The following is an 18,624-nucleotide window of genomic DNA, read 5'->3' on the forward strand; positions in this document are numbered from 1 at the left end:
ATGTGCGGCAGTAACACCGAAACTGAAAGCGGTTTGAATCAGGAAGTGCTGAGTGTGAGCATGGCTTCCAGACAACAGCTCCAGAGTTTGACCGAGGAGGCAATTTGTCCCATTTGTCTCGATTTCTTCACTGATCCGGTAATACTGGATTGTGGACACAACTTCTGCCGCTCCTGTATCACCCAATGTTGGGAAATGAAGGAGAAAAACACCTGTCCCGAATGTAGAGAGGAGTTTCCGGGAAGAAACCTCAGGGTAAATCGGGCCTTAGCGAATCTGGCCGAGAAAGCTCGACAATTAAAGCTGAGTCCGAAAGAGAAGAAAAGTAAACTTCACTGTGAGAAACATCAGGAAGAACTGAAGCTGTTTTGTGAAACTGATAAGAAATTGATCTGTCTGATTTGTAGAGATTCGCGGGAACACAGAGAGCACCGCTTCCGGCCCACCGATGAAGCTGTTGAAATCTACAAGGTAAAAGGGAAATATTATTTACCTCATAGTTTTATCACATTTTCAACATACAGCATTTTCATTCTGTGATTTTCTCTCCCAATCACAGGATCAGCTCAAATCTTCTTTAGTTTCTCTCACAGAGAAGAAATTGGCGGTTCTAGAAATGGAAGAGAAACAGAAAGGAAAGATTTCTGAAGTTAGGGTAAGGTCTCCTTGTGCTGATTTTCTGGGATCTCGGTTAGTTTTGTTCCCTTTATCGTGGACCATTAATTATGTTTCACATTTCATTGGGTAGGAACAGTCGAGCAGTCTGCAGACCCACATCACATCCGAGTTCACTAAAATGCGCCAGATTCTCACTGAGAAAGAGCAGCGATTACTCAGAGATGTCAGGGAAGAAGAGGAGAGGATTCTAGAACCGATGGAGAGAAACCTTCGAGAGATTCAGGAGAATTTAAATTCTATTGAGAAGAAACTCTCCAAGTTGCGGAAACAGATGGAGCAAAAAGACCAGCTGATATTTCTGAAGGTGAGGGAATATATTGTGTCTCAGTTCAGGGCAACTTCACACAGTCACTGAATAACTGATGGTAATGGTGAAATTAATATAGAATTTACTGAAAAACAGTAACTGATTTCTGTCTATTCCGTGGAAATTCTGCTGTAACTCTGAACTAATGGATCCCACATTGAATAAGATTCCCGGGAATATCTGTAATAAGTTTCTTGATTTTCACAGTTGGTTTGTGATTATTTTCGTGTTTCCCGAGTTTGATTTACTCCTGGAACTCCCATTGTAATCCAGTTCCAGTTCCATGTTGTGAGTGTGTGGGTGTGTCTGGGACGGTGTGTGAGTCACTGCGTCTGTGAGCGGGACTGATGTTCAATTCCAGTTTATTTGACTCTCCACAATCTTCCTTCCAAAATGCATCACTTTACATTTCCGTGTGAAATCTCATCTGCTCTGAGTCTGCTCATTTCACCAGCCTGCCTAACTGCTCCTGAAACCTGTTATTGTCATCCTCACTGTTCCTGGTTAATTTCTTTCAGGAGGAAGCTTGTTGGAAGAGAAGGTAGGACATGTTCTTTACTGAAACTCTGCAGTTTGGTAAAATAAACTCAGTGATGTGTTATTTTGTATTTATTTATTGGTTGTTGTCACAACTTTAAATGTTCGGTCATTAGTTACCAAGACATCACACACTGCAGGAAATGATAAGCTCCGCGTATACACACTGACGAGAACTTTATGATAACTCAACTCATTACAGTGATTTTACATAACTGTTCTACGATATTGTAATAAATAACAGGGAAGTGTAAATAATACAACCAGGCTGGAAGAGATCACTTGCCCGATGTTGGCTGTTAGTGTCTGTGACCTTCCCACTGACTCTCAGGGAACCGCGCAGTCCATGTTTCTAAGGAGTGGGACACCCATGTCCCTGCATGGAGCCTGACCAACCCGAGAAAGTCTCAGGTTAAAGGGAGAATGGATTCTAAGATTGTACTAAATAAAAATTGGCTTTGCGTCCTTAACAACACCACACTTGTATTCACATAGAACTTTTATTGGAAATTAATATTGCAAGGAGTTTCACAGGAGCATGACAAAGTAAATTGACACAGAGCCAAATAAGGAAAGATTAATTTGGATGGTAGAGGTAGATTTGAGAAAGCGTCTTCAAGGAAGAAAAAAGAAAGAAAAATAGAGAGGATCAGGGAGAGAATTCCAGAGCTCAGGACGTCGACAGCTGAAGGTCCAGCTCCCAATGTGGGAGTGACTGAAATCAGAGATGTTCAAGGTGTCGGGAGTAGAGAAGAGCAGGATTCTGTGGGGCCAGGGATTGCAGAATTGCATATTGAACTTTGGGATGATTTCAGTCTTTGTCTTTGTTCTACAAACTTTGTTTATCATACAGCAAGTGGACAGGCTAAACATTTATCATTTCCTGCAGTCTGTGATGTCTGTTATCATGTTTTGAACCTTTTTCAAGACGTGGCCGTTTCCATTCTCTGCCCTTGAATTTAAAAGTTATTTCTTTCTCATTTAGAGAAACAAGATTAACATTTCACTTTGTACATTTTCTCTGTCATCAAACATGCTGTAAACTTGACCATTTAAATAAGTTCTAAATTCTCCTAACAAAGACAAATTCATAGCATCATTTTTACCATTTACAGGATTAGTAAGGAGTATAACAAACTCTCAGTGTCTCCTGCCGCCCTGCCTATCAGAAAGTACAAAGACCTTTTACAGTACAGAGCATGGAGAGAAATGATAAGCTTCATTAACCCCGGTAAGTCTCATATTAATTGTCCTGCTTATCAATCCAGTTGTAAATATATTGAATGGGCTCCAAAGATCCAGCTTAAATACTCACATTTCCAGTTGTTAATACCTGCAGTCTCCCCATTCTCATATTTCTCTTTCTGAGGTTCCTCTGGGGAAGTGTCTGAAGCCATCTGCACTGTGTGTCAAAGCAGTGAAGGGATCTGTATAACCAGAGGAATAGAGCACCAATCTCAGGATGTGAAATGGAATTGCTCCAGGAGACTGGACTGGTCTCCTCTGTCATTGTGGGAAACATTTTTTTATCATCATTTATCAGGAAGACACACAGACATTAGAGAGCAGGTGTTGAAGTGGCGGAGGCTACCTCGCTAAATATTTTTAAGACGCGGGTTGATGGGTTTTTGATAAGAGAGGGGATTAAGGGTTATGGGGAGAGGGCGGGAATGTGGAACTGAGCCGCGACAGATCAGCCGTGATCTTATTGAATGGTGGGGCAGGCTCGAAGGGCTAGATGGCCAACTCCTGCTCCTATTTCTTATGTTCTTATATTCTGTTTGGTGGAATTGGACACCTTAATCAAGAGGATGGATGCAGAAAGTGCGAGTCTGCAGTGGATAAGGGAGGGAATGTGATGATCTTATTGAAATGTTCAAGCTCTGGAATACAAGGGTGGTTATAAATGTCCACAGGTTTCACACAGTCACAGAGTCTAGATCAAAGCTTTACATCTAGAATAGGGAGGATGACAGGGCAGTTTGGATTGAGTGAGGTTGAGTTTTTGAGTGACTCCATTGAGGTAGTGAACAAGTGAACCCATTGCTCACTTGATGAATTTGATCAGAGGCCCAATCCATTCTGAGAGCTGATCTTCAGAACAAAATCTCTGTCCAGTTTCCCGCGGGTTTGCAGTGTGGGAAAATGTTCTGTCGTTCCTGAGGAGGGAACAGGGGATAAGAAATCCTCATGAATACACAGCAGGAGTGAGAGATAAAGAACATAAGAACATAAGAAATAGGAGCAGGAGTAGGCCATCTAGTCCCTCGAGCCTGCCCTGCCATTCAATAAGATCATGGCTGATCTGTCGTGTCTCAGTTCCACATTCCCGCCCTCTCCCCTTAACCCTTAATCCCCTTGCCTATCAAACACCTATCAACCCACGTCTTAAATATATTTAACGAGGCAGCCTCCACCACTTCAACGGGCAGAGAATTCCAGAGATTCACCACCCTTTGAGTGAAGAAGTTCTTCCTCAACTCCGTTCTAAACTGCCCCCCCCCCCCCCCGTTATTTTGAGGCTGTGCCCTCTAGTCCTTCTGTCCTTTCTGAGCGGGAAGAGCCTCTCCACCTCTATCCTATCCATCCCATTCATCATCTTATATGTCTCAATGAGATCTCCCCTCATTCTTCTAAACTCTAACGAGTACAAGCCTAGTTTATTCAGCCTCTCCTCATAGATCAACCCCCTCAACTCCGGTATCAGCCTAGTAAACCTCCTCTGCACTCCCTCCAAGGCCAAAATATCCTTGCATAAGTGCGGCAACCGAAACTGCACACAGTACTCCAGCTGCAGCCTCACCAGTGCCCTGTACAGTTGCAGCAAGACCTCCCTACTTTTATATTCAATCCCCCTCGCTGTGAAGGCCAGCATCCCATTCGCCTTCCTGACCACCTGCTGCACCTGCAGGCTGGGTTTTTGCGACTCATGCACAAGGACCCCCAGGTCCCTCTGCACCGTCGCATATTGCAGTTTTTCGCCATGTAAGTAATAGTCCTTCCTACCATTATTCCTACCAAAGTGGACAACTTCACACTTGCCAACATGAAATCCCATTTGCCAGTTCCTGGCCCATTCGCCTAGCCTATCTAGATCCTTCTGCAGACTCTCCACACCCTCCGCACAATTTGCCGTTCCACCAATCTTGGTGTCATCAACAAATTTCGACACCATACACTCGGTTCCCTCCTCCAGATCATCTATATAAATGGTAAATAGCTGAGGCCCCAGCACCGACCCCTGGGGCACTCCACTAGTCACCAACTGCCAATCCAAATAGCACCCATTGACCCCCACTCTCTGCCTCCTATTTGACAGCCAATCCCCTATCCACGCTAACACCCTACCCCCAACTCCATGCCCCTGACCTTCTGTAATAACCTCTTGTGAGGCATCTTATCAAACGCCTTCTGAAAATCAAGAAACACCACATGCACCGGCTCTCCTCTATCCACCGCCCTCGACACATCCTCATAGAAGTCCAATAAATTTGTCAGACACGACTTCCCCTTAATGAAACGGTGCTGTGTCTGCTCTATCAAACAATTCTCCTCAAGATGCCTCGCTATTTTCTCCTTGATCACGGATTCTAACATTTTACCTGCAACAGACGTTAAACTAACCGGCCTATAATTCCCTGCCTTTTGTCTGCCACCCTTCTTAAACAACGGCGTAACATTAGCCATTTTCCAATCTTCCGGCACTTCCCCGGAATCCAGCGACGTTTGGAAAATAATCACCAAGGCATCCACTATCACCTCCGCCATTTCTGTCAGATCCCTTGGATGCATTCCATCTGGTCCTGGGGACTTGTCCACAATCAGTCCCTCCAGTCTGTCGAGCACTGCCTCTCCAGTAACAATAATGTCATTCAGGCCCTCCACTCCTACCATCTTTCCATCGCGAACACCTGGCAAATTATTCACGTCCTCCTCTGTGAAGACCGAAACAAAAAAGTTATTCAAGGCCTCAGCCATTTCCCCATCCCCTATCACTAAGTCCCCCCTCTCATCCTCTAAGGGTCCAACGTTCACCCTAGTCAGCCTCTTCCTTTTTATGTATTTATAAAAACTCTTACTGTCCTTTTTTATATTTAGCGCTAGCCCAGCTTCATAGTTTATCCTACCCTTCTTTAACAACTTCTTTGTCATTCTTTGTTGACATTTAAACCTCTCCCAATCCTCTTCTCGCCCACTACTCTTAGCTACTCTAAATGCATCCACTTTTAATTTAACACTTTCCTTTACCTTCTGCAGAAGGTAACAATAATGTCAGGCTTCAATAATGAAGGCTTCTGCAGAAATTGCAGATGTATGGGATTGAGGGTGATTTAGGAAATTGGATTAGGAATTGGCTGGCGGATAGGAGACAGAGGGTGGTGGTTGATGGTAAGTATTCGTCATGGAGTTCAGTTACGAGTGGTGTGCCTCAGGGATCTGTTTTGGGGCCACTGCTGTTTGTAATTTTTATTAATGATCTGGATGAGGGTATAGTTGGGTGGATTAGTAAATTTGCTGATGACACCAAAGTCGGAGGTGTGGTAGATAGTGAGGAAGGGTGTCTTAGTCTACAGGGAGACTTGGACAAGTTGCAGAGCTGGGCCAAGAGGTGGAGGATGGAGTTTAATGCGGAAAAGTGTGAGGTAATTCACTTTGGCAGGAATAACGGATGCGTTGAGTATAGGGCTAACGGTAGGACTCTGAATAGTGTGGATGAACAGAGGGATCTAGGTGTATGTGTACATAGATCCCTGAAAGTTGGGAATCAAGTAGATAAGGTTGTTAGGAAGGCATACGGTGTCTTGGCGTTTATTGGTAGGGGGATTGAATTTAGGAGCCGCAGCGTCATGTTGCAACTGTACAAAACTCTGGTGCGGCCGCACTTGGAGTATTGTGTGCAGTTCTGGTCCCCACATTATAGGAAGGATGTGGAGGCTTTGGAGAGGGTGCAGAGGAGGTTTACCAGGATGTTGCCTGGTGTGGAGGGGAGGTCCTATGAGGAGAGACTGAGGGATTTGAGGTTGTTTTCGTTAGAAAGAAGGCGGCTACGAGGGGACCTTATTGAAACAGAGAAGATGATTGGAGGTTTCGATAGGGTGGACAGTGATAGCCTTTTTCCTCGGATGGAGAAAGCTAGCACGAGGGGGCATAGCTTTAAATTAAGGGGTGGTAGTTATAGGACGGATGTCAGGGGTAGGTTCTTTACCCAGAGGGTGGTGAGGGATTGGAATGCCCTGCCTGCTGCAGTTGTAAATGCACCTAGTTTGGGGCATTTAAGAGATCCGTGGATAGGTTTATGGATGGAAAGGGTTTGGTTTAGGTTAGAGGGTCATTGTTTTTTAACTGGTCGGCGCAACATTGTGGGCCAAAGGGCCTGTTCTGCGCTGTAATGTTCTATGTTCTATGTTGTATGTTCAGCAAGCAGGAGTAAGAAAAATAACTCACCTCCTGGTCACAGAGAAATCATCAAAAGCTCCCTTCATTCCTGCAGTGTGAGCCTAAACACTTTAGAACCAGTGGAATTATTCTAAGGAACAGTCGGTGTTTGAATGTAGAAAATGAGAAAACCAATGTCCAAGCAGGATCTCAGGAACAGCATTGTGATGATGATGAAGTCTTCTGTTTTGATGTTGTCGTTTCCGGTATAAATATTAGAAAGGAAACAGAGGAAATAACTCCTTGTATCATTTCTATTAGGGTTTCCAGTGGTCCCTTTAAGACCAGGGATTAATTGTACAGATTGTTCCTCTGGGTGGGGCATCACCATCCAATGGAAGATCAAGATTGTATTGAGTCTCCAGTTATATCAAATGTCTCCAGTTTGTACAGACAATGTGACTTCTCCTTATGTTTAGTGTGGGAAAACTGGATACCTATTTTGCTGCTGCTACATTATTGTGGGGGTTTGATCTCTGCCATTCTTTACATTCTCATCAGTCATCTGTCCTGCCATTCATCTTTGCTCAGTTATATGTTTTTCCATGAATTTGAGCCTTTCCTTAACTTCTTCAGTGAGCCACAGATAGTGGGTCCTCCCATTGGGGATTTTCTTTACAGTAGGAATTATTTATTCTGAATATTCTGAAATATCATCTTAAATATCTGCCTTTGCTTCTGTATCGATATATCCCCAAGCCTGGGGACCCAGTTCACTACAACTAGCTTAGCTTTCATGATCAGATAGTTGCCCCTATTTTAGTTTAAAATACCGAACTTAGACCCTCTCTTTTCCCTTTCAAACTGGATTTCAAATTCAATCATATTGTAGTTGCGGTGACCAAGTGCTGCCTTCGCTCAGAATTCACTAATTATTCCTGTCACATTACATAAAGACAAGTCTAATATAACCTACTCTCTGGTTAATTCCAGAACGTTCCGCTGTAAGGAACTTCCTCGAAAGAATTCTGTGAACTCCCCATCCAGTCAACTACAGCCTGATTTTTCTGGTTTATACTTAGATGAAAATCACCCATGATTATTACTGTCTCTTTATCTGTGACCCACATTGTGGCTACTGTTGCAAGGATTGTGGACAACTCCCACTATTGACTTCTTTCCCCTACTATTCCTCATCTCCAAACCGATTTTATATCCGGATCTCCTGAACCAGGATCATCTCCAGCTATTGCACCAATGAGGCCCTTGATAAACAGTGCTCCCACTCCACTTTTACCTAGCTTTCTATTCTTCTTGAATATTAGTAAATGTTATCCTTTCCTCCTGCAGCAATGTCTCTGTAATCAGATCATATTCATTTACTTCAATATGTGTTATCAATTTGTTAACTTTATGATGAATGTTGTGTGCATTCAGATACAGAGCCTTTAGTTTCATATTTTTATTATCTTTGTACTAATTAGTCTTGACTCTTGGTGTATTCGAAGGTTTTATCTGTTTGTCCATTCCCGTTATTCTCTGATCCCCATTTCCCATATTATTTTGATGGTTTCTTGCCTTGAATCTCCCCCTGGATTTGCCACATATATTCAAGGTAGCTTACCCTCTGAGTTCAGTTTGAAGCCCTTTTTACTTCCCGTGTTATGCAATTTCCTGGAACACTCATTCCAGCAGTTCAGGTGTCGACCGTCCCAGCAATGAGGCAGCATGGGGTGGCGGGGGGGTAGGGGGGGGGGGGTGCGGGGGGGAAGTGGGGGAGGTGGCAAGATAGCACAGTGGTTAGCAGGGACTTGGGTTCGATTCCTAGCTTGGGTCACTGTCTGTGTGGAGTTGGAACATTCTCCCTGTGCTAGCTTGGGTTTCCTCTGGGTGCTCCGGTTTCCTCCCACATTCTGAAAGACATGCTGGTTAGGTGCATTGACTGGAACAGGGGCCAGACTGTGGCGACTAGGGGAATTTCACAGTAACTTCATTGCAGTGTTAATGTAAGCCATACCTGTGACTAATAAATAAACTTTAACTTGACTACCGTCCGGTGGTTCTAACATCCACCATCATGAAATGCTTTGAAAGGTTAGTCATGGCACGAATCAATTCCAGCCTCCCAGATTGACTGGATCCACGACAGTTGGCCTATCACCGCAAAATGTCCACAGCAGACGCCATTTCCCCGACCCGACACTCAAACCTGGATCACCTAGTTAACAAGGACACCAATGTCAGACTCCTATTTACTGACTACAGCTCAGCCTTCAACACCATTATTCCGACAAAACTCATCTTGAAATTCCCTGGCCGATGGCTTGGCTCCTCCCTTTGCAACTGGATCCTAGATTTCTTTTCTACAGACCACAATCAGTAAGGATAGGTGACAACATCTCCTCTGTGATCATCCTCAACTCCAGTGCTCCACAAGGCTATTTCCTCAGTCCCTGACGATACTCCTCAAACACCTATGACCATGTGGCCAAATTCCCCTCCAGCCCAATATTCAAATTTGCTGATGATACAACCGTAGTGGGTCAAATCTCAAACAATGATGAGATGGGCTACAGGAAAGAGATAGAGAATCTGGCAAAATGGTGTGACGACAATCTCCCTCAATGTCGTAAAATGAACGAGAGTCATCAACTTCAGGAAATGTATTGGAGGACATGCTCCTGTCTACAAAAACAGGGAGGAAGTGAAAATGGTCGAGAGCTTCAGATTTCAAGGTGTTCAGATCACTAATAGCCTGTCCTGGTCCCTCCATGCCAATACGATAGTTAAGAAAGATCAACAGTGCCTGTACTTTCTCAGGAGGCTTAGGAAATTTAGCATGAGCACCATGACTCTCACCAACTTTTACAGATGCACCATAGAAAGCATTGATGTGGCTCCTGCTTTGACCAAGACCGCAACAAACTACAAAGTGTAGCCTAATCCATCATGCAAACCAGCCCCCCATCCATTGACTCCTTCTACACTTCCCGTTGCCTCAGGGAAAGCAGCCAGCATAATCAAGTACCCCGTGCACCCTGGACATATTCTCTTCCAACTTCTTGTATCTGTCGGGAAAAAGATACAGAAGTCTGAGAATACGTACAAACCAACTCAAGAACAGCTTCTTCCTTGCTGCCATCAGACTTTTGATTGGTGTTATCATATATTAAGCTGGCTTTCTCTTCACCCCATCTGTAACTGTAACACTATATTTGGCATCCAAGACTTTCGTTCTCTCATACGTACTCAATGAATAGTACTTTTCATCTGTATAGCCTGCAAGAAACAATATTTTTCACAGTATAAATGTGACAATAATAAATCAAATCAAAACAACCCACTATCCCCAATATTGGTGCCAATGCCCATGATCCAGACACCAGCCTTTGAACATTTATCTTTGCCATCTCATTTTCCCTCTGCCAGTTTACATGTAGCTCAGGTAATGATCCAGAGATTATTACCTTTGAGGTTCTGCTCCTTAATTTGTACTGAGCCTCTCACAGTGACTATGCCCTTTACAGACATCCCAAATACCCCTGCTTGTGTGACCACTTCCCTCCAACCTCAGTGTCCCAGCCCACAATATCACCCTGATTGACCATTAGTGGAGTGGACCAGGACAATCTTCTTTGCTTGTCCTGTCTATGTCTTTGGTACCTAAATAGTCCACGCCAACTGGATCCTCCCACTTACAGTGAAAATTCCTCTCCAACTCAGAACTCTGGTACGATCAAGCAACTGAGTTGTCTGGGCTCTCGCTTTTGCTGCAGAGATCAATATCTGTGTCCCACACTATATTGTCCCCTACTGCAACCACATTCCTGTTTGTTATCCCCCACTTGATAGGCTTCCTGTATCATAGTGCCATGGTTAGACTGCTCACTCACTTTTCAGCCTTTGTTTTCATCCACACAGATTATAAGCACCTCAAATCTTTTCAACAACTGCAAAGTCTGAGGTTCCTCCATTATTGTCTGCTCAGTCCCTTTCCCTGTCTCACTCTCGATCATATCTTCCTGTCACTCACTGCTGACCAAAACAGATGAGCCTATTCTAAGAGGTGTGACCATATTCCACATCAAATTATCCAGGGATTTCTCCCATTCCCTTACATTGTGCAGTGTCTGCAGTTCAGCCTCTAACTCACTAATTCTGATCTGGAAGTCCTCCAGCTGCTCACACTTTCTGTAGATGTGTTCGTCATGGATTACCTGGACATCCAAAATCACACATTCCTCAACTGCAACAGAACACCTGTCTTGCATTGTTCCTCATGTTATATACTTAAATTTAATTAAATTATTCACTTAATTAACTTAGAATAATTCCAATGATAACCACATTTCTTTTCCCTGTGCATTTCATTCCCGCATGAACCTGATTCACCCCTCACTCAGTCTCCATCCCAGTCCAGCGCAGTCACCTGTCTCATGCAACTATTACTGGCCATGCATTTTGAAAGGTGTGTCTTATTTATAGACCCTCTGCTGAGTCGCTTGCTAGTTTTACTTCCTGCTGCACTGATTAACACTCATGAATGAACTGATTTCAGGTGGTTGACAGATAACTGCCACTCCATATAGTTCTCTAGTTAACATAGAAATTAGAAGCAGGAGTAGGCCATTTGGCCCTTCAAACATGCTCTGCTTTTTAAATTGATCATGGCGGATCATCAAATTCAATATCCTGATCCCCCCTTCTCCCCATATCTCTTGATCCATTAGCCCCAAGAACTATATCTAATTTCTTTTCGAAATCACACAACATTTTGGCCTCAACTACATTCAGTTATTGTGAATTCCACAGATTCACCATCCTCTGGGTGAAGAAATTTCTCCTCACCTCAGTTCTAAAAGGTTTACCCCTTATCCTCAAACTATGACCCCTCGTTCCAGACTCCTCCACGATTTGGAACATTCATTACGAATCTATCCTGTGTAACTCTGTTAGAATTTTAAAGTTTCTATGAGATACCCTTTTCACCCTTCTAAACTGCAGTGACTATAATCCTAACCGACTTAGTCTCTCCTCGTATGACAGACCTGCCACCCCAGAAATCAGCCTGGTAATCCTTCGCTGTATTCCCTCTATAGCAAGGACATCCTTCCTCAGATGAGGAGGTCAAAACTGCACACAGTAGTCCAGGTGTGGCCTCACCAATGTGCTATATAATTGCAGCAAAACATCCCCATTCCAATACTCAAATCCTCTCACGATGAAGGTCAACATATCAAAGAACAAAGAAAATTACAGCACAGGAACACACCCATTGGCCATCCAAGCCTGCATCGACCATGCTGTCCAACTGAACTAAAACCCCCTACCCTTCCGGGAACCATATCCCTCCATTCCCACCCTATTCATGTATTTGCCAAGACTCCCCTTAAAAGCCACTATCGTATCTCCTTCCACCTCTCTCAGCAGAGAGTCCCAGACACCTATCACCCTCTGTGTAAAAAAACTTACCTCGTACATCTCCTATAAACTTTGTCCCTCGCAACTTAAACTTATGCTCACTAGTAATTGACTCTTCCGCCTTGGGAGAAAGCTTCTGAATATCAACTCTGTCTATGCCCCTCATAATCTATCAATTCGCCCCTCAACCTCCATCGTTCCAGTGAGAACAAAACAAGCTTCTCCAACCTCTCGTCATATTTAATGCCCTCCATAGCCCAGGGCCTGATGGGATATAGCCCAGAATACTGAGAGAGGCAAGGGAGGAAATTTCTGGGGCCTTGAGAGAAATCTTTGCATCCTCACTAGCTACAGAGAAGGTCCCAGAAGATTGGAGAATTCCTGATGTTGTTCCTACGTTTAAGAAGGGTAGCAAGAATAATCCAGGTAATTCCAATCCGATGAGCCTTACTTCAGTAGGAGGGAAATTATTGGAGAGGATTCTTCGAGACAGGATATATTCCCACTTGGAAATAAGTGGACGTATTCATGAGAGCCAGCATGGTTTTGTGAAGGAGAGGTCGTGTCTCACAAACTTGATCGAGTTTTTTGAGGAAGTGACAAAGATGACTGATGAGAGTAGGGCAGTGGATGTTGTCTACATGGACTTCAGTAAGGCCTTTGACAGGGTCCCTCATGACTGACTGGTGCAGAAGCTAAAGTTGCATGGGATCAGAGGTGAACTAGCAAAGTGGATAAAGTCAAAGAAGACAGAGCGTAGGAATGGAAGGGTGAGTTTCTGAATGGAGGGCTGTGACAAATGGTGATCCTTAGGGATCATTACTGGGATCTTTGCTGTTTGTAATATATATGAATGATTTGGAGGAAAATGTAACTGGATTGATTAGTAAGATTGCACATGATGAAAAGGTTGGTGGATTTGTGGATAGCGATGAGGACCATCAGGGAATACAGCAGTTGGAGACTTGGGTGGAGAGATGGCAGATGGAAATTGATCTGGACAAATTTTTTACTCAGAGAGTGGGTCCCTGGAACTGGGTTGCCGGGGAAGGTAGTGGAAGCGGATACCGTAGTGACTTTTAAGGGGCGTCTTGACATGTACATGAATTGGAGGGAACAGAGGGATATGGTCCCCAAAAGGGTAGAGGGTTTTAGTTAAGTTGGGCAGCATGGTCGGTGCAGGATTGGAAGGACGAAGGGCCTGTTCCTATGCAGTTTGTCAAACTGATTCTTTTTCCGAAATCCCGACTGTGCCCAAATTCACCATTATTTTCTCAGTGTTCAGTTATTCCATCATTTGTTACAGATCCTAGCATTTTCCGTCGGACTAATGTCAGGCTAACAAGTTTTTCATTCTCCATATTCTCTCTCCCTTCTTTCTTAAACATCGGAGTTACATTTGCACCTTCCAATCTGCAGGAACAATTCCAGGGTCTGTAGAATTTTGAAAGATAACCACCAATGCATCAACTTTCTTGACAGTCATGACTTTCAGCATCTGAGAAAGAGACCACCAAGTCTGGGGAAATTTATCTACTTCAAATCTCATTCATTTCTCTATTTCTACTATTCTTTTAAGCATAAAAGCATCTTGTTGTTCCTCATTAATACCAGCCACCTGATTCTCCATTATTTATGGAAGGTTTTTAATGAATGGTGATCATTGACATTTGGACAGATTATTGAGAAAGTCGGTGTGTTCTGCCTTGGTCATGTCATCTAACACGAGGTTTGAGGTGTGTGTGAGACCAGTGCCTGGAGCTGTGAGGTAGCAGCTGACCAACGCACCACTGTGCGTTGTGTTTCTTTCAAATTATGGAATCTTATGGCTTTATCCCCTTAGTGAGTAATTAGGATTTCCTTTTAATTCATGCTTACCTTGTTCATTATTTATGTATAAGATATATAGTATTAACTGTTTGCTTTGTTGACTCTTTAATAGAAAAAATTATTCCTCACTTCCCCACTTACTCTAATTCAGGGTCCTGGCGAGTCAGAGACAATGTCGACAGGCAGAGGGTGTTAAGACACCAATCCATCACAGGGCACACACTCACACACAAAAATTAAAGGGGCAATTTAACATTGCCAATCCACCTAATCCACATATCATTGATGTGGGGAGGAAATGGGAGCACCCGGAGGAAACCCATGCAGACACAGGAAGAATGTGCAAACCTCAACACAGACAGTGACCCAAGGTTGGAATTGAACCCATGTCTCTGGAGCTGTGAGGCAGCATTGCCAACCATTATGCCCTGACGCTGTCTCAAAGGTTATTGTATTTCTTTCAAAGTATTGAATCTCATGGCTTTATACCCTTCTTCAGTAACTGGGATTTCAAATTTGCTCTGTGCATCAAAAAAAACGTTGATTGTTCCTATTCTGAACATAACCGAATATGGAGCTTCATCCAATATTGTAACAAGTTTGGGGTCTGGTCTGATATCGCACTGAGAAACTCAGAACTTTAGTGAAGAGAGGGATCTGGATGTCCTGGTGTAAAAATCACAAAACCTTAGTCTGCATTTACAGGAAGTAATTAGGAATATCAATGGAATGTTAATGTTTCTTGTAAGGACAATCAAATATAAAAAATTGTGCCTGCAAGCATACAGGGCCTTAGTGAGGCTGCATTTGGAGGAATGTGAAATATTTTGATCTCCTTACGTAAGATCATGAGATCATAAGACAAAGGTAGGCCATTTAGCTCATTGAGTCTGCTCTGCCATTCAATGAGATCAGGACTGGTCTGATGTGATAATCCTCCAACTCCATTTTCCCACCTTATTTCCATAACCCTGATTCCATTACTGATTAAAAATCTGTCTCTCTCAGCCCCAAAGATATATTCCAGTCTTTACACCTCTCTACGGTAAAGAGTTCCAAGAATTCACTACTCTGAGAGAAGAAATTCCTCCTCATCTCTGTCTTAAATGGATAAGCCTTTGCTCTGAGAATATGCCCTTTGGTCATGGACTCTCCCACAAGGCGAAACAAACTATCAGCATCCAAGCTGTCAAGCCCCCTGAGAATCCTGTATATATCAATAAGGTCACCTCTCATTCTTCTCAACTCCAATGAGTACAGGCCCAACCTACTTAGCCTCGATTGATAAAAATATCCTGCCATCTTTAGAATCAATCAAATTAACTTTCTCTGGACTACTTTTAATGATGGCATGTCTTTTCTGAGTTGAGGGGATGAAAACAGTATTCCAGGTGTGGTCAAACTAGTCACTTGTACAGTTCTAGCAAGACGGCCCTATTTTCATACTCCATTCCCTTTTCAATTACAGTCAATATTCCATTTGTCTTCCCTAACACTTGCTGAGCTTGCATGCCAGCTTTTTTGTGATTTATGCACAAGGATCCCAAATCCCTCTGTGCTGCAGCTTTCTGCAGTCTTTCTCTATTTAAATAATATCCAGCTCCTTTATTCTTCCCACCAATCTGCATAACTTCACATTTTCCTGCATTATTTTTCATCTGCCAAGCTTTCACCCACACACCTAATTTTTTTTATCCCTCTGTAGACCCTGTCATCCTCAGCACTTGCCTTCCCACCTATTTTTGTGTCATCTCAAATTTAGCAGTAGTACATTCACTTCCCTTATCCAAATTATTAATATACATAATATAAGAAATGACCATTGAATTAGAGACTGATTCCTGGGATGAAGGCAGTTATATTATCATGAAAGCCTGAGCAGATTTGGCCGATATCCATTGGAGTTTAGGAGAATGAGAGGTGATCTTATTGAAACATACAAGACGCTGAGGGGACTCGACAAGATTGATGCTGAGTGGATGTTTCCCTTGCGATGGCGTCTTGTATAATGCACATTTTGAAAATTAGCAATCTCCCATTTAATACAGAAATGAGATTTTGTTTTCTATCAGAGGGTCACTTGTATTGGAATTCTCTACCCCAGTGAGCAGCAGAGGCCGGATCACTGACAATATTCAATCAGATCAGTCATGATCTTGTCCAGAACAGGCTCGAGGGGCCGAATGGCCTAATCCTGTTCCGAATTCTTTTGTTCTTGGAATTGAGGTTTTGTGTGATATCTTACAGACGCAGATTGTGAACAATCTGTACAGTGACACTTACACAATGTTTCACAGAGATATCGCCTCCCACCCGCTGTCTCCAGCTTTCTCTCCTTTACCTCTGTCCCCTCTCCCTCTCTCCTCAACCGTAACTGTCACCCCCCCACTCTCCTTCTCACAGCCTATCTTCCCTCTCTCAAATTCTCCTTCCCCAACCCTGCTATCTCTCTCTCCTTGTCACTTATGCACTCCTCTGCTTACATACTCCCCCCTTCTCCCCACTAATTTCTTTCCACCTACATTCTCTCCCTCCTCTTTCTCCCTCTCTCACTCACCTCCCATTCTTCCTTTGTCTCTCCCTCTTTAATTCGTCTCTTCTTCCTACTTTGTGTGGCATGGTGGCTCAGTGGTTCGCATTGCTGCCCCACAGAGCCAGGGAGCCGCTTTCGATTCCTGGTTTGGGTCACGTCTGTGCAGAATCTACATGTTCTCCCTCACATCTGTGTGGGTTTCCTTCCACAGTTCGAAAGACATGCTGGTTCGCGATGCTAAATTCTCCCTCAGTGTACCCGAACAGGCACCGAAGTGTGGTGACGAGGGGATTTTCACACTAACTTCATTACAGTGTTAATGTAAGCCTACTTGTGACACTAATTAACTTGGAAATCAATCTGTCCCGCAATCTCTCTCCCATTTCCCACAACCATCCCATCTCCCTGCCAACCACTCATTTGTCCCTCCTGCTCCCTGACCCTGCTCCTCACCCACTCTCTCTCAGCACCTTCCTATACTCCCCCATCGACACATAATCTCTCTCCACCTCACCTCCTATCCCCTTCCCTCATCATTCTGGTATACTTCTCCCCCTCACTCGCTTCAGACTCTCTCCCCTTTCCCTCTCTCTCACATTCTTCCATGCCCCTCCTGCTTTATTTCCCATCCTGTCTTTACACGGAAGGGTCTGTTTATTTCTTCCTCCCACACTATCTGCCTTCCAGATCCTCTCTCTACTCTGCTCTTTCTTTCTCACCCACTATCCCAATCCCTGTCATCTGCTCTGTCGTTCTCTCTCCTGCTTCCACACTAAAAACATCCCACTCTGAATCTCCCACATCCCACTCTCAATCTCCCTCTTTACACTCCGGCTCCCTCCAGTCCCTCTCATTCCTGCCTCTTTTCTCTCTTCCCAACTGCACCCCTCCACCTATCCTCTCATCCCCCCTCCCTCTCTCTCTGTCACTCACTATCTTCTCTCCCCTCTTCCCTGCCTCTCCTTTCTGGTCTATTCCCCCTCCTCTCCCCTCCCTCCGGCTCCATGTTGCCATCCCATTCCTGCTCCCACTCTCTCCTCCCCCTCATTCTCCTCTCCCCCTCACAAACCTCTCTCCTCTCCTCCTCACTCCTCACTCTCTCCCCTCCCCACCCCCTCTTTCTAAATCACTGACTGTGTTATTTTCACTTTCCCCCAGCTCCAGCCTCTCTGACTCTGGATCCGAACACAGCGAGTCCCCGGCTCATCCTGTCTGAGGACCGGACCAGTGTGAGACTCGGAGACAAACGGCAGCCGCTCCCTGACACCCCGGAGAGGTTTGATTACTGGCCCTTTGTCCTGGGATCAGAGGGATTCACATCAGGGAGACATTACTGGGAGGTGGAGGTGGGGGAGAAGACATGGTGGGATCTGGGAGTGGCCCGAGAGTCTGTGAACAGGAAAGGGGAATTCCCCCTGAGACCTGAGTCCGGATTCTGGATTGTGAGGCTGTTTTCCGGAAGTGTTTATTCTGCCCTCACCTCCCCCTTACTGACCCTCCTCACCCCGAGTGTGAATCTCCGGAAGATCGGGGTTTCCCTGGACTATGAAGGTGGACAGGTGTCATTTTACAATGCGGACAACATGTCCCATCTCCACACTTTCACCCACACTTTCACTGAGAGAATCTTTCCCTTCTTCAGCCCGGGATGGAACTTCGACGGGAAAAACTCGGCGCCGTTGACAATCTGCAGGATTAAAGGTCTCTAACAGATCCATCCCATAATTTCACACCGTCTCCCTGCCTCCTGCCAGCTGTAAACTGATGGAACCTGTTCATATTGTGGTTATTATATAGAATTATAATTTACATTGGGGGCTCCATGATTACATTTGTAAAATGATTCTTCAAACAAAACAATCTGTGAACCGCTGGAATCGAAACAGTTTTTCTCAAAGATTCCACAGTTCATCATTAAATCCAAGAAGCAGAAACTCAACAT

The 18,624-nt window shown here is 44.2% G+C and overlaps 1 protein-coding gene across 1 annotated transcript; it reads left to right on the top strand.

Moving 5' to 3' along the window:
• Nucleotides 1-18,391, top strand: LOC145348699 (zinc-binding protein A33-like). The gene is made up of 4 exons (XM_080196856.1): nt 1-471; nt 1,504-1,526; nt 2,638-2,753; nt 17,841-18,391. The coding sequence occupies exons 1-4, from the start codon at nt 1-3 to the stop codon at nt 18,389-18,391; spliced, it is 1,161 nt and encodes a 386-aa protein (XP_080052982.1).
• Nucleotides 18,392-18,624: the final 233 nt, after the last annotated feature.

The sequence above is a fragment of the Carcharhinus amblyrhynchos genome, chromosome 9 (assembly GCF_965287045.1).
Source record: "Carcharhinus amblyrhynchos chromosome 9, sCarAmb.v2.hapA, whole genome shotgun sequence".
Classification (NCBI taxonomy): domain Eukaryota; kingdom Metazoa; phylum Chordata; class Chondrichthyes; order Carcharhiniformes; family Carcharhinidae; genus Carcharhinus; species Carcharhinus amblyrhynchos.

Excerpts from the sequence above, each read along its gene's own strand:
- LOC145348699 (XM_080196856.1), top strand. The coding sequence starts at position 1 with ATGTGCGGCAGTAACACCGAAACTGAAAGCGGTTTGAATCAGGAAGTG. Across the intron at positions 472-1,503 it reads AAGCTGTTGAAATCTACAAG|GAGGAAGCTTGTTGGAAGAG; the intron begins GTAAAAGGGAAA and ends AATTTCTTTCAG. Across the intron at positions 1,527-2,637 it reads GAAGCTTGTTGGAAGAGAAG|GATTAGTAAGGAGTATAACA; the intron begins GTAGGACATGTT and ends TACCATTTACAG.